Source organism: Theobroma cacao, chromosome 7 (genome assembly GCF_053813885.1).
Source record: "Theobroma cacao isolate CCN51 chromosome 7, ASM5381388v1, whole genome shotgun sequence".
NCBI classification, from domain to species: Eukaryota; Viridiplantae; Streptophyta; class Magnoliopsida; order Malvales; family Malvaceae; genus Theobroma; species Theobroma cacao.
In genome coordinates this window covers 5,587,409-5,600,087 of record NC_142645.1, presented here as the reverse complement: position 1 = coordinate 5,600,087, position 12,679 = coordinate 5,587,409, and the positions used below count along the sequence as shown (strand labels likewise).

General features: G+C 38.4%; 3 protein-coding genes across 3 annotated transcripts; all 3 read left to right on the top strand.

The window, feature by feature from the left end:
* Positions 1-73: 73 nt before the first annotated feature.
* LOC18593983 (uncharacterized) lies at positions 74-4,190 on the top strand. The gene is made up of 2 exons (XM_018124051.2): positions 74-3,313; positions 4,064-4,190. Exons 1-2 carry the CDS (start codon positions 434-436, stop codon positions 4,076-4,078), a joined length of 2,895 nt encoding a protein of 964 aa, XP_017979540.2. The 5' UTR covers positions 74-433; the 3' UTR covers positions 4,079-4,190.
* Positions 4,191-4,366: 176 nt separating this feature from the next.
* LOC108662729 (uncharacterized) lies at positions 4,367-8,871 on the top strand. The gene is made up of 2 exons (XM_018124246.2): positions 4,367-7,193; positions 8,737-8,871. The coding sequence occupies exon 1, from the start codon at positions 4,412-4,414 to the stop codon at positions 7,187-7,189; it is 2,778 nt and encodes a 925-aa protein (XP_017979735.2). The 5' UTR covers positions 4,367-4,411; the 3' UTR covers positions 7,190-7,193; positions 8,737-8,871.
* Positions 8,872-9,215: 344 nt separating this feature from the next.
* Positions 9,216-12,214, top strand: LOC18593982 (uncharacterized). The gene has a single exon (XM_018124245.2). It carries the CDS (start codon positions 9,258-9,260, stop codon positions 12,036-12,038), a length of 2,781 nt encoding a protein of 926 aa, XP_017979734.2. The 5' UTR covers positions 9,216-9,257; the 3' UTR covers positions 12,039-12,214.
* The last annotated feature ends 465 nt before the right edge of the window (positions 12,215-12,679 follow it).

The following is a 12,679-nucleotide window of genomic DNA, read 5'->3' as shown; positions in this document are numbered from 1 at the left end:
ATTCAAATCTTCTTGATATGAATAATAACATCTGAACTGATTTTCTGGTGATAGGAGGAGTCATTAGAATCGTATTAACGGTTACAAAAGAAAAGGAAGAAAAAGACAGGGTCTCCGATATGGCTGTTAACTGGGGCTTTGTGTGTTTGTGTGTTGTGTTTTTGTTCTTTGTTAATAGTGTAAAAGTTTAGCACTTGGCAGGTCTTTCGTGATAAAGAAGATACCTTTGACCTGGTAAAGATAACTAAACATCCTGCATTTAAGATAAGCATGGAAAGATTTCGTTTTTAACATGTAATGCAGGCCTGTTAGGAAAATCCATCCGAAATTGTTTGCGGAAATTTCCAAGTTTTCCATGAACTTTGATCCTGTCTTTATCAATACTAAACAACACTGGATAGTATAATTCAGAAGAGGACGGAAAGCCACCCAAATGATCTTACTGGTGAAACGATACCAGATAAGTGTGAAAAATGACAAACTCAAGAAAACCATTGTCGATATATACCTGACCTTGGTTAATCAGGGGTTCATCTGTTTCATCTTCTTTGATATTACAATGGCAATGATGCTATGGCTTTGTAAACTCACATTTTTCTTTCTGTTCATTAGTTTCTTTATACAACCTGTCACATGCACTGAAACTGAAGCATTATCTACTGATAGTGCCGTCTCTTATTCTGATTATTGCTCTTCAAGTGTCCCTGAATCAACCCCCTATTATCATTATTCTCCCGCTTACAGTTTTTTTGGCCCTTTCCGCCAATATGAGACTGGTTATTACTACTCTGGTGGGAACAGAATTCTCAATTCGAACATAACCAGATTCTCGAATTCATTCATTTTTCGTACCAGGTTGGTGTATAGAACTTATAGAGATGGGTTGTTCAAGATTGAAAGCAGCATGGTGTTTCAAAGCCCATACTATGTGGGAAACATGGCTTACGGGCCTGGAATTTCGTCAAGAAGTCCTTTGAATTTGAAGTTACAAGGGTTCTGGTCTGAATCTTCTGGGAAGCTTTGTATGGTTGGGAGAGGCTTTGTTTACTCCAAAGAGGGTAAGCTGCTGACGCCTGCTGCTGTTCTTAAGCTTAGTAATCTCAAGAATATCAACAACATCACTAGTCTGATCACTGGGACTTTAGTGAGCGTGAGTTTTAGTAGTGATAAGGATTACTTTGAGCCAGTTTCCTTGTTGATGATTCCACAATTGCATTATAACTACACGTTGGTTTCTGAGGACTTTGTGGATGGGTTTTCTGGTAAAAGTGATAATGTGCAGGGTTTGCCGTACAATGTGCAGCCAAGAAGAGGTTTTTGCTCAATAATCTCAACCGCTGGAAATGTCTTTAATTTGCAGTATACAAGTAGTTGCAGCCCTGGAAAGAACTGCCTTCCTTTTGATGGGGTACTGGGGTATTTGCCTTCTTCTATATCTTTGAGAAGACTTGAGTATTGTTCAGAGGTCAAAAGGAAAGTTCGTCTTTTGATAGAATTTCGCAATGTTAACTATGTTGGGTTCTACCACCCTTTTAATCCCAACTCAACATTGATTGGAGAAGGATTCTGGGATGATAAGAAGAATCGGCTGTGTGTTTTTGTCTGTCGAATTTTGGATACTGCAGAATCTTGGTCTAATGCTCGTGTTGGGGATTGCACAACAAGGTTGACTTTGAGGTTTCCTGGCGTCTTGTCACTGAGAAAAACCAGTAGCATTGTGGGTCAATTTTGGACCAACAAAAGCGTGAATGATTCAGGTTACTTCAATACAATAGTGTTTCAAAGTGCTGAGAATCAAATGGAGGGCGTTCCAGGCTTAAAGTATGAATACACAGAAATGGAGAAAGTAAAAAAGTCATGCCCGAGAAAGAAGCCAGCCACAAGAAAGGTAGAAAGTTATCCAACTGGTCATAATTCCATTGATATGAAATTTGACATGTTCGTTAAAACTTCTGAAGGCAAAACTGGATGGGGCTTTGCAGTTCCTTTCTCTGTTGGTGGTCAGCTTTACAAGCAGGCTTTGTATCTGATGGGCGTTCCTCCTAGCTCAAGGCCTGTAAGAACAGTGCTGGATGGTCCTGTCAATATCAGCTATGAGATAGGCATCACAATTAGACCTGTTCCAGAGGTAGATGGTGGAGGTGTTCTATTTAACATAACCAAAGAGAAAGTGGACATTACTGCTGAAGGTATTTATGATGCTGATACAGGAGCCTTGTGCATGGTTGGTTGCAGAAAGATTAGGTCAAAGGATCAACTTTCGCAAAATGCATCTGTGGACTGTGAAATTCTTCTGATTTTCCAATTTCCTCCATTAATATCAAATAAATATGGAGGATATATTAAGGGAAGCATTGAAAGTACACGGAAAGAGTCTGATCCTCTTTACTTCAATCGTTTGCATGTGTCTTCAGCTGCCTACAGTGTTGAGCAAGCAAGACAATCCACTAGGACTATGGACCTGGAGATCACAATGGTTCTAATATCAAACACTCTGGTATGTGTCTTTGTAGGGTTGCAGCTCTATCATGTGAAGAAGAATCTGGAAGTACTCTCCTTTATTTCACTTGTTATGCTTGTGATTCTTACCTTCGGCTACATGATTCCTCTTGTGCTAAACTTTGAAGCCTTGTTCTCAAAACAACAAGGTCAAATTACTAGTTTGGTTCATAGCACTGGATGGCTTGAATTGAATGAGGCAATTGTAAGGATAACAACAATGGTAGCTTTCTTGTTGCAATTCCGCCTCCTCCAGCTAGCATTGTCAGCTAGATCAGAAAACCAAACGGGCCTGTGGTTTGCTGAGAAAATGACCCTGCTTGTGACTGTATTACTATATGCGGCTGGGGCCTTCATTCTTATGCTTGTTAACTGGGGGAAGCATAGCCCTAAGGTTGTCAAGCAGCAGAAGCAAGTCATGTTGCTTCCCTCCCATCAGGTAGAATACCAGCAGTATTCCACCTGGAAAGACTTAAAATGCTATGCAGGTTTAGTCTTGGATGGTTTTCTTCTACCTCAGATACTGCTCAACAATTTCTCAAACACAAGAGAAAATACTCTCAGCTGTTCATTCTATGTTGGAACCACTTTCATTAGGTTGCTGCCGCATGTGTATGATCTTTACAACAATCACAGCTACATTCAACAGAAGGGAATGCACCTTTTTGCGAGTGAAGATTTTTTCTCCAATGCTTGGGATCTCTGTATTGCTCTTGGAGTCCTGCTCTTTGCTGCAATTATTTACTTGCAGCAGAGGTTTGGTGGTCGTTGCATTCTTCCTGGTAGATTTAGAGAGTTAAAAGCATATGAGAAGGTACCAGCGATTGGTGACTCATGAACTCCAGAGAAATTCCTTAATTTTATATGCCATTTGCAGTTGGTACTGTGGGTTTTTAGATTAAAGAGCATCATTTTCCTCTAATTTTTAACAATTTCGAGAAAGTTGTATTGTAGATACTGTACAAAGCAAAGAAAATAGTATGGTTGAGACATAGCATTACTGGAAGCCACATTAACCCTCTCTATTAGAGGTTTTATATCTTCCTTGTTATGACTATGGAAAACAGAAATGTGCTGCTATGGTTTGGAGACTATGTAGCAGTTTCATTTGTTGAATTCATTTTCAAAGCTTTTAGATGCTCATGTAAACCGTAATGTGAAAATCACTTTTGCCTTTTCTTTCTTGGAAGAAATTTAGAAGTTCCAAAGTAGACTGAACCTTCTCCAAATTTTCCCTTTGTTCCTCCAAAAGATGCCTTAATTTTGAATAACAGAAGTAGCTCAAATTCCAAGCCGAGGATAAGTTTTGTTAGATGAAGAGATCCCTTTAATCTGATCAAGAATACCAAAGTTCTAACAAATAGAGATAAACAAAAGACTATGCCTAACCAAATTAAAATCCTTCCATGCTTTCATTTTCCATTTAGAATTTTATATCTTTCTTATTAGCATTTCATAGTTGCTCTTTGATCAATGCTTTGGCATCAATACCTTCTTGGCTTATCTTTATCGGGTTCTGTAGAAATGAAAGTGAAAAGGAGTTTGAACCAAAGTTGCTATGCAGGCCTGCAAGGAATGATACATACGAGGAGTAAAAGCTACCTGGTTCTTTCTTGTTGCTCCTTGTAGCTTAGTTTTACTATGCAGAAAGTTTCAAGTCTTCCTTGACCTTCATGCTGTCTTTATGTGTGCTACACTACAATGAGAATAAAAGAGTCTTTTGGATGCAAGATTGGGCGGACTGCTCCAAGCATCACTTCAGTTGTACCGGCAAAATGTTCAATATGACAGGTAATAAATGATTTTATATTGTGGAACAGGTATACTTGGATAAAGACAAATTCCAAAAATAAATTTGAGGTGCATATCAGAGCTTTACATAGCTAATTGTTTCTTCTTCTTTGATGTTACAATGTCAATGAAACCTTCAATAATGCTACAGATTTGTACACTCACGTATTTCTTTCTGTTCATTAGTTTCTCAGCAGTTACCGTCTCATCTGCTGAGATTGTTGTTGAAGTATCCAGTGAGAGTGAGCCTGAAGTCTCTTATTCTGATTATTGCTCTTCAGTTGTCCCCGAGTCAATCACGAACTCTAAAACTGACACTGAGAGCTTTGGGCCTTTTGATACTGGTTATTACATTGGTGGAAACCGAATTCTTGACCCAAAGATCACCAGAATCTCAAATTTATTGTCATTTGAAACCAGATATGTCTATCAAACCAATGCAGATGGTGTGTCCAAGATTACGGGGAGCTTGACACTTTACAGATCATATTATCTGCGAAGTTCATTCAATTTGAAGCTACACGGATTCTGGTCAGAATCTTCTGGGAAGCTTTGTATGGTTGGAATAGGTTCTGCTTACTCCAAAGAAGGTGATCCCTTTCCTCTTTCAGCAGTTTTCAAGCTTAGCAATCTCAAGAATTCAAGTAACATCACCACTTTAATTACTGGAACTTTGGAGAGTCTAAGTTCTAGTGATGAGGTGAATTACTTTGAACCAATTTCTCTAATCATGTTTCCACGATTGAATTATGAATACACTTTTGACTCTAGAGAGTCTTTAGAGGAGTTTTCTGCTGAAAGTGATACCGAGCAGAATTTTCCATTCAATGCGCCTCCAGTTAGAAGATTTTGCTCAATAATATCAACCATTGGAAGTGTATTTAAGTTGCAGTACTCAAGTGACTGCAACTCTAGAAAGAAGAATTGCCTTCCTCTTGGTGCGCTGATTGGCTATTTGCCTCGTGTACTGTCTATTAAAAACATTAGGTGTTCAGGGGTACAAAAGAGAATTCAAGTCTTGGTAGAATTTAGAAATAATAGCCATGTTGATGTTGGTAACTATATATCTTTCAATCCCAACACAACATTGATTGGAGAAGGAACGTGGGATGATAAGAAGAATCAGCTGTTTGTTTTTGTTTGCCAATTTTTAGACACCGGAGAATCTTGGTCTAGTGCTCGTGTTGGGGATTGCACAACAAGGTTGAGCTTGAGGTTCCCTGCAATCTTGTCTATAAGAGAGACTAGCAGCGTGATGGGGAAAATTTGGACCAAGAAAACTGTGAATGATTCTGGTTACTTTGATAGGATTGTATTTCAACGAACTGAAAATCATATGGAGGGGGTTCCAGGTTTGAAGTATGAGTTCACTGAATTTGACAGAGTAAAGAATTTATGCCTGAGAAAAGAGCAGGTTAGAAAAACGGGAGAATATCCAAATGGCCATTCCGCAGATATGAAATTTGACATGTTAGTTAAAAGTTCTGGAATAAAATATGGACAGGGTTTGGCAGTTCCTCTCGCCATTGGTGATCAGTTCTACAGGCAGTACTTGTATCCAGTGGCTCATCGTAGCTCCATGTTTGAAAGAGCAGTGCCTGCAAACTGGATACAAAGTAGGCCTATCAATGTTAGCTATGAGGTGAGCATCACATTGCAAACTCCCATAAATTTAAATAGAAGAGTTTATTCTTCTTATCCAATTGAAGAGAAATTGGAAATTACTGCTGAAGGGGTATATGATTCTCAAACTGGAAACTTGTGTATGGTGGGTTGCAGAAAGTTTCGGTCAGACAATGAAGTGTTCCAAAATGCTTTTGTGGATTGTGAAATTCTTTTGAACTTTCAGCTTGCTCCATTAGAATTAAATAAAAATGGAGGTTATATCAAGGGAAGCATTACAAGCATGCGAAAAAAATCTGATCCTCTTTACTTTGACCGTCTAGATGTGTCTTCAGCTGCCTACAAAACTGATCAGGGAAGAAGTTTAATTTGGACAATGAACCTTGATATTGCAATGGTTCTAATATCTAACACTCTAGTATGCATCTTTGTGGGATTGCAGCTTTATCATGTGAAGAAGAATCCAGAAGTACTCTCCTTCATTTCACTTGTTATGCTTGTGATTCTTACGTTGGGCCACATGATTCCCCTTGTGCTAGACTTTGAAGCCTTGTGCCCAAACAAACAAGATCAAGACAAGGTTTTGTTCCATATCAGTGGATGGTTTAAATTAAATGAAGTGATTGTGACGGTAGTTATGGTGGTTGCTTTCTTATTGCTACTTCGCCTTCTGCAGTTAACAGTCTCAGCTCGATTCCATGATGGCAACCAAAAGCACTTGTGGTTTGCTGAGGAAATGACCTCACTTGTGATTGCGTTACTGTATGCTGCCGGGGCCAAAATTACTCTGCTTGTCGCCTGGGAGAAGTACAGACCACAGCTTTTGTTGCTTCACTCTTCCCCTGTAGATTACCAGCATCATCCTATTTGCAATGACTTAAAATCATATGCAGGTTTACTCTTAGACGGTTTTCTTTTGCCTCAGATACTCCTCAACATTGTCTCTAACTCAAAACAGAATGCTCTCAGTTGTTCATTCTATATTGGAACCACTTTTGTTCGATTGCTGCCACATGCATACGATCTTTATCGTAATCACAGCTATGTTCTCTATAACATATTACAGTTTTCTGTGAATCTTGACAAAGGTTTTTTCTCTGCTGCTTGTGATGTCATTATTGTTCTGGTACTCCTGTTGCTTGCTGCAATCATTTATTTTCAGCAGCAGTTTGTTGGTCATAGCATTCTTCCCCATGGATTTAGAGGGTTGGAAGCATATCCAGAGAAAGGTCCACTGCTCAGTAAATCATCAAGGCCAGTGAAACCTAGTGCATGATATGGTATTTCCTCGTCAGTACTGTTTTCAAATAATTTTGAGCTGCACAACAGAAAGTTGTATGGTCAATCCAATATTTGTACAACAAAGTGCATAAGTGGATCAAGATGTAACTTAAGTATTTAGCTGGTGGCAATGAATACTTTTTTATATGTCATGAGGATTAGGATACTCTTGAATGCACTGAAAAGTCTAGTTTCTCTCTTTCTCTCTCTTATTGGCATGCCACACTTTTTGTGATGATCAATAGAATATAATGGTTTATTCTATGAACTGAAAAGAATTATTTAAGCAAGATCTGCTTTTGAATCCTCTTCTTTGTGCTTCTATTTTTTCTTTGGATATATACAAGAGGATAGTTACATATTTGACAGATATATATACAACATATTTGAAGAATAAAACTTAACAAGTTAGGATGTTCCTATTATCCAACAACTTCAGAATTCAAAGCTCATTTCCCTCCAATACAATACACTAAGAGCAATTTTTGACATATTAGTTAAAAGTTGATACTATAATACTAGCCACTGTAGTCTTCTAAATAGGAGGTTATAAGTTCAAAAAGAAAAAAGAAAGTAGAAAAGGAAAGACCAAGAGATATGTAGCAGATGTTTCCATTCCCTGAATTCATTGTTGGTGGAGCCCCTGGAGCTCATGTATATCCAAAGTCACTATTATTTTCCTCTTTTTGAGGAATCTAGGCTATCCTAATGTTAGCTTTCTTTGAATTTTCTTATTGTTGTGAATCATAACAGTTCCAAAGGCATTCTAATAATAGGATTGAGAATTCTAGCATCTAGTCTCGAAAGATAATACATTGATCAAATCAGATATTCACTGATAAATCGTTCATTGAACAGTAAGAAAGGGCACTGCTTGACAGTCCAAAGATGCATTTTTTCCTTCTCCTTTTTTTCTTTGGCAAGTAAAAGATGTATGTTTGAAACCTGGAGAATGAAGAAATATTATTTGCATAGGAAAGCTTTATCTCATCTTATTCTTTTAAGAATTCAAGATGAAAATCTTAGTAGTTGATGCCCAATGGTCTTTGCCAAGGCTCTTTTGTTCTGTTCTGTTGTCCATTTCTTGGACCTTGGTATAATTCTAACACTTGCCAAGCTTTGATCTGGTAAAAAGATAAACAAAGTTCTTCCACAGAAGTAATTAGTTAAAGAAAGATTATAAACAATTAAGTTGAACATCCTTACAGGGTTTTCGTTTTCTGTATATAGATTTTTGCATGATAAATCCAAATCATACAGTTTCTGTCAACATCTTATGAGTTGCTTTCTAACCCATTCCACCAACACCTTCTTGGCATGTGTATATCGGTTTCCAGGGGAAACCAAATAGAGTAGGTGCAGGCCTGCAATGAACAAAGCATACAAGGAGAAAAAGCCATCCGACTTGGTCAGGCTTTGCTGAAATTTTAAAGTTATCCTTGACTTTTGATGGTGTCTTTATTCATGGCAGAATATAATTGTTTTGCTGGTGGAACTATACTGTATTGACATAAAATGACAAATTCGACAAATTCATTTCAGATATGTACCAGACCTTCATTTACACAGCAAAAGTTGATTGTTCCTTCTTTGAGGTTGCCATGTTGAAGATCTGATTCCTAATCTGGTTGAAGGTTTGGCGGGAACCAACAGAAAGTTGAAGGTTGAAGAAGGGCGTTCTTCATATAGTGTCGTTTCCTGCTCAGTTTGTTTCCTTGTACTTCCGTGTGTCGTTTAGGTCTTGTTACTTAACCTTTTCCTTGTACGCACAGTAGTGATGCCGTTTTGGTTATACCAACCATGTCTGCTAGTTTGAGTTTGTTAACGTTGGCATTGCATAGAAGACAATGTATTGTTTTCCGTGCTTAGCTGACTCACCTCGATTTAGTCACCCAAGGCTGAATCTAAAGAATTCACAACTTTTTGGAGAGTATATAAATGTAACTGCACCCATTACAAAGTGGTTGCTTATGATTCTCTGATATACCAGCTTTTCTCTCAATTTTCCTCTGTTCTTCAAGTGTTCATCATTAAAAGGTTTTTCTTCAAAACTTCTTCATGCCATGATAGTGAAACCTCCAATGATGCTATGGTTATGGACACTGACATTTTTCTTTCTGTCAGTGACACCTGTCTCATCCACTGCAGACTCTTACTCTGATCATTGTTCTTTAATTGTCCCCGCATCAGTCCCTACCTCTGAGCCTCCCACTAACGAGTTTGGTCCATATGGTCAATACCAAACTGGCTTTTACGACCCTGGTGGAAACAGAATTCTGAATGCAAATATAAGCAGGTACACAAATTCATTCTCATTTTACACCACCATAGTGAGCAAAACTGATAAAGATGGCGTGTTCATGATGGAAGGAAGCTTGGAGTTCCAAAGTCCATATCATGTGAGAAGCATCTCAGATGGAACAAAAAACAATGCAGGTCTCACTCCTCGCGAGCTAGTGCTTGCTGATTACAAAAATCCATTCAATTTGAAGCTGCATGGCTTCTGGTCAGAATCTTCCGGGAAACTTTGTATGGTTGGAACGGGTTCTGCTTACCTGAAAGAAGGTAATCTGCTTACTCCTGCAGCTATTCTTAGGCTTCATAATATCAAGAATTCAAGTATCATCACTACTTTGATTACTGGAACTTTAGAGAGTTTGAGTCCTAGTAATGATAAGAATTACTTTGAACCAATTTCCATAATGATGCTTCCACAATTGAATTACAAGTTGACTTTTGTGTCTGGAGATTCCATGGATGATTTTTCTGGTGAAAATGATGCTGAAAAGAATCTTCCAATATACAGTCTACTCTGGGGAAGAACTTTTTGTTCAAAATTCTCAAGTCTTACAAAGGTATTTAATTTGCAGTATACAGGCTGCAGCTCTGGGAAGAACTGCCTCCCTTTTGATAAGGAGATTGGGAATTTACCTGGTTCTGTGCATTTAGATATCATTAATTGTACAGATGTTCAAGAGAGAGTTCGAATTTTCTTAAAATTTCAAGATAATAGCAATTTTAGGTTCTACCAGCCTTTCAATCCCAGCACAACATTGATTGGAGAAGGAATGTGGGATAATGAGAAGAATCAGCTGTGTGTTTTTCTTTGCCGATTTTTGGATATCACAGACTCTTGGTCTAATGCTCATGTTGGAGATTGCACGATAAGGTTAAGCTTGAGGTTCCCTGCAATATGGTCAATTAAAGAGGCTAGCAGCATAATGGGGAAAATTTGGACCAACAAAACTGTGAATGATTCAGGTTACTTTGATAAAATTGTGTTTCGAAGTACCAAGAATAGTGTGGAGGCCCTTCATGGTTTGAAATACGAATACACTGAGCTTGATAGAATAAAAACTTTATGCCTGGGAAAGAAACTTGTCAGAAACAAGGGACAAAGATACCCTAATCCTTCTTCTTCTGATATGAAGTTTGACATGGCAATGAAAAATTCAAAAGGAAAAACCGGATGGGGTTCTGCAGTTGCTCTAACTGTCGGTAATCAGTTTTATGAGCAGAGTTCTCTTCTAGCTGCTACTGATGTCTCAGAGCTTTCATCTAGTAGGCCTACTAGGTGGAAACCTCAGGGCCAAGCCAATATTAGCTACAAGATAGACATGAGACTGTACCATCCTCCCAAGTTAACTGATGAAGTTTATGTATCAAGCCTACTTGAGGAGAAAGTAGAGATTACTGCTGAAGGGATTTATGATGCTGACACAGGTGGCTTATGTATGGTAGGTTGCAGAAAGCTTTCATTAATCAATCTAGTGCCAGAAAATGCTTCTATGGACTGTGAAATTCTTCTAAACTTCCAACTTGCTCCAGTAAACCAATTTGAAAATGGAGGTTACATCAGGGGAAGAATTGAAAGTACACGGAAAAAATCTGATCCTCTTTACTTTGATCATCTAGATGTGTATTCACTTGCTTATAGTAGGGAGCAAGCAAGACATTCCATTTGGACCATGGATCTTGAGATTGCCATGGTTCTAATATCTAAAACACTTGCATGTCTATCTGTTCGATGTCAGCTCTATCATGTGAAGAGGCATCCAGAAGCACTCCCCTTTATTTCACTTGTCATGCTTTTGGTTCTTACCTTGGGCCAAATGATTCCTCTTGTGCTTAACTATGAAGCCTTGTTCTGGCAAAAACATGATCAGGAAACTGTCTTGTTTCAAACTGGTGGATGGCTTGAAGTGAATGAGGTAATTGTAAGGATAATTTCAATGGTAGCTTTCTTGCTGCAATTTCGTATACTTCAGCTAGCATTTGCAGGTAGATCAATTAATGAAGGAAACCAGAAGGGCCTGTGGTTTGCTGAGAAGATGACCTTGCTTGTGACTCTCTCATTGTATGCTACTGGGGCATTCATTGTTATGCTTGTTGATAGGGGGAACTATAGACGCGAGGTTGTGTTGCTTCCCACTCATCCTGTAGACTACTGGCAGCGTTCTACTTGGGATGACTTGATATCTTATGCCGGTTTAGTCTCAGATGGTTTTCTTCTGCCTCAGATACTGCTCAATATGTTCTCAAACTCAAGAAAAAATGTACTTAGCCCCTCATTCTATATTGGCATCAGTCTTGTTCGATTGCTGCCTCATGCATATGATCTTTATGGTGATCACAGCTATGTTCAATACAAGGGAACATATCTTTATGTGAATCCTGCTGAGGACTTTTTCTCCACTGCTTGGGATGTCATTATCCCTCTCGGTGTTTTGCTATTTGCTGCAATCATTTACTTGCAGCAGTGGTTTGGTGGTCGTTGCATTCTCCCCCAGAGATTTAAAGGACTGGAAGGCTATGGAAATATCCCTGTGGCCAGTGAATCATAATTCCTTGAAAACTCCAGTGCTTAGTTTGCTGTATGTTTCTCAGAATCAATGGAACAGAAGGCAATTCATCTGCCTAAAGTAAGACAATAAATGCATTCAATACCAAATTACCTAATGTCTCTCTTATCTATGTACCTCCTTCAAGTTTTAGCCTCTTGTGGATCCATTGAAGCAAAATGGTCAAGGTTTTATATACCCTGTTCTCATTTCCTACTTTTGATTCTTACTTTAGGCTGATGAAATTGTAGAGAGCATTTTTCTTTCTTCCCTTTAACAAAATCACGCAGTTGCAACTTGCAACTTCAGGCATTTGCTTGAATTACTAAAAGATAACTAAAAACTTCAGCCATTTACTTCTCTAGAATGTCTTCTCTGACAGTTGTAATTTCACCTTTTCCTTCCCTTTTTCCATATGGGAAATGAAGGACAAAACTGTCAATTTCCCTGAATGAAGAGAAAGGATGGTTGGACTGGTTCAGCTATCTAACAGTCAATGGTGAGGGGATATACTCCAAGTCTTAGCAGTTACCAGGAATTTCCAGATCTCTAATTCATTCCAAGTAAACTGTAGGACCTGCATATTTTCCAAGTGAACCAAGAAAAGTCTTCAAACCCAAGACTGGGCAAAAATTTAGTTCTTG